Here is a 1,124-nt window from a genome sequence, read left to right as displayed (position 1 = left end):
CCCCGCGGACGCGGGGCAGCTCTGCTTGCCGCTGGGATGCCCCGTGCCACACTTTCCCCAGATGAAACATTGCAGGCACCGAACATAAATCGCTCTAAAAATCCTTTTCCCACCCTCAGCCTGGCATCCCCCTTCCCTTGGGCTCAGCATCCTTCAAAAGCCCTCGGAGGCTTTGCTGGCCCCGCGGCGTTTTGCTGAGAAACCCCTCTGTTTTCTTCCAGGATGTGTCGGGGAACGCGGCGTTTTTGGCCTTCACCCCCTTTGGGTTTGTTGTTCTGCAGGGAAACAAGAGAGTTCACTTCATCAAGTGGTGAGTTCCCACCCCCGGCGCTCGCGGGGGCTGCGCGTGTCCCGCATCGCCCTGGGGTGCTGGGGTGAGCACCCATGGATGGGGTGCCTGGGTGATCCCAGCGCTGGGTGCTTTCCCTGGGCACTCACCACACCGGGGTAGGGGCGACGTTAAGTGCACCCAGTGCCCACGTCTGAGCCGGGATGGGGGCTGAGCGGAGGGCATGGAGGCGGGGGGGAGCGATGCTGCAGCCGCTGGGCTTCCCGGCCCCCAAGCCTGCTCCTGGTCCGTACGCATATTCTATGGATGCCCCATCATTGGCAGTGTTCAAAATCCGGCTGGATAGGGCTTTGAGCAATCTGTTCCAGTGGCAGATGTCCCTGCCCGTGGCAGAGGGTTTGGATGAGATGATCTTTGAAGGTCCCTTCCAACCCAAGCTCTTTGATTCTATGAAATCCACGCTCTCCATTTGCTTTGGTGCCCCCAGCCGCCTTATTGTCCACGTTTGCTGACATGAACCTGCATCACCCACGCGGTGGCCAAGCCCCCCCAGAGCCCCCCAAGCCCCTCTGAACCTGGCTGCGTTGTTCCTCGCTGCATCTCACACTTTGGCCGGTGTGTCCCTCGCAGCCGGTGTTGCCACCCGGCCGGTGCCCGTGTGGCGAGGTCCCCGGTGACTCCGGGACAGCCCGCTGACCATCAGCTTCACCCCAGGGCACCCCCCTGGCCCCAGCTGCTGGGTTCGGAGCTGGGGCTCCGCTCACCGCCCCATGGTGCCTCCCAGGGTCTGGAGCTGCCCCGCTGCCATCCCCAAGGCGCCAGCTCGGGACCTGCA

The 1,124-nt window shown here is 63.3% G+C and overlaps 1 protein-coding gene across 1 annotated transcript in view; it reads left to right on the top strand.

Moving 5' to 3' along the window:
- Positions 1–1,124, top strand: part of FRMD5 (FERM domain containing 5) — a 16,760-nt gene that overhangs the window by 7,909 nt on the left and 7,727 nt on the right. Inside the window, 2 exon segments of the mRNA XM_035890200.1 lie at positions 222–314; positions 685–710. Coding sequence (XP_035746093.1) covers positions 222–314; positions 685–710 — 119 coding nt within the window.

The sequence above is a fragment of the Egretta garzetta genome, unplaced genomic scaffold, assembly GCF_000687185.1.
Source record: "Egretta garzetta isolate BGI_Z169 unplaced genomic scaffold, ASM68718v1 scaffold862, whole genome shotgun sequence".
Classification (NCBI taxonomy): Eukaryota; Metazoa; Chordata; class Aves; order Pelecaniformes; family Ardeidae; genus Egretta; species Egretta garzetta.
Note: the sequence above shows the minus strand (reverse complement) of the source record. Positions and strands in the feature narration are given on the sequence as shown.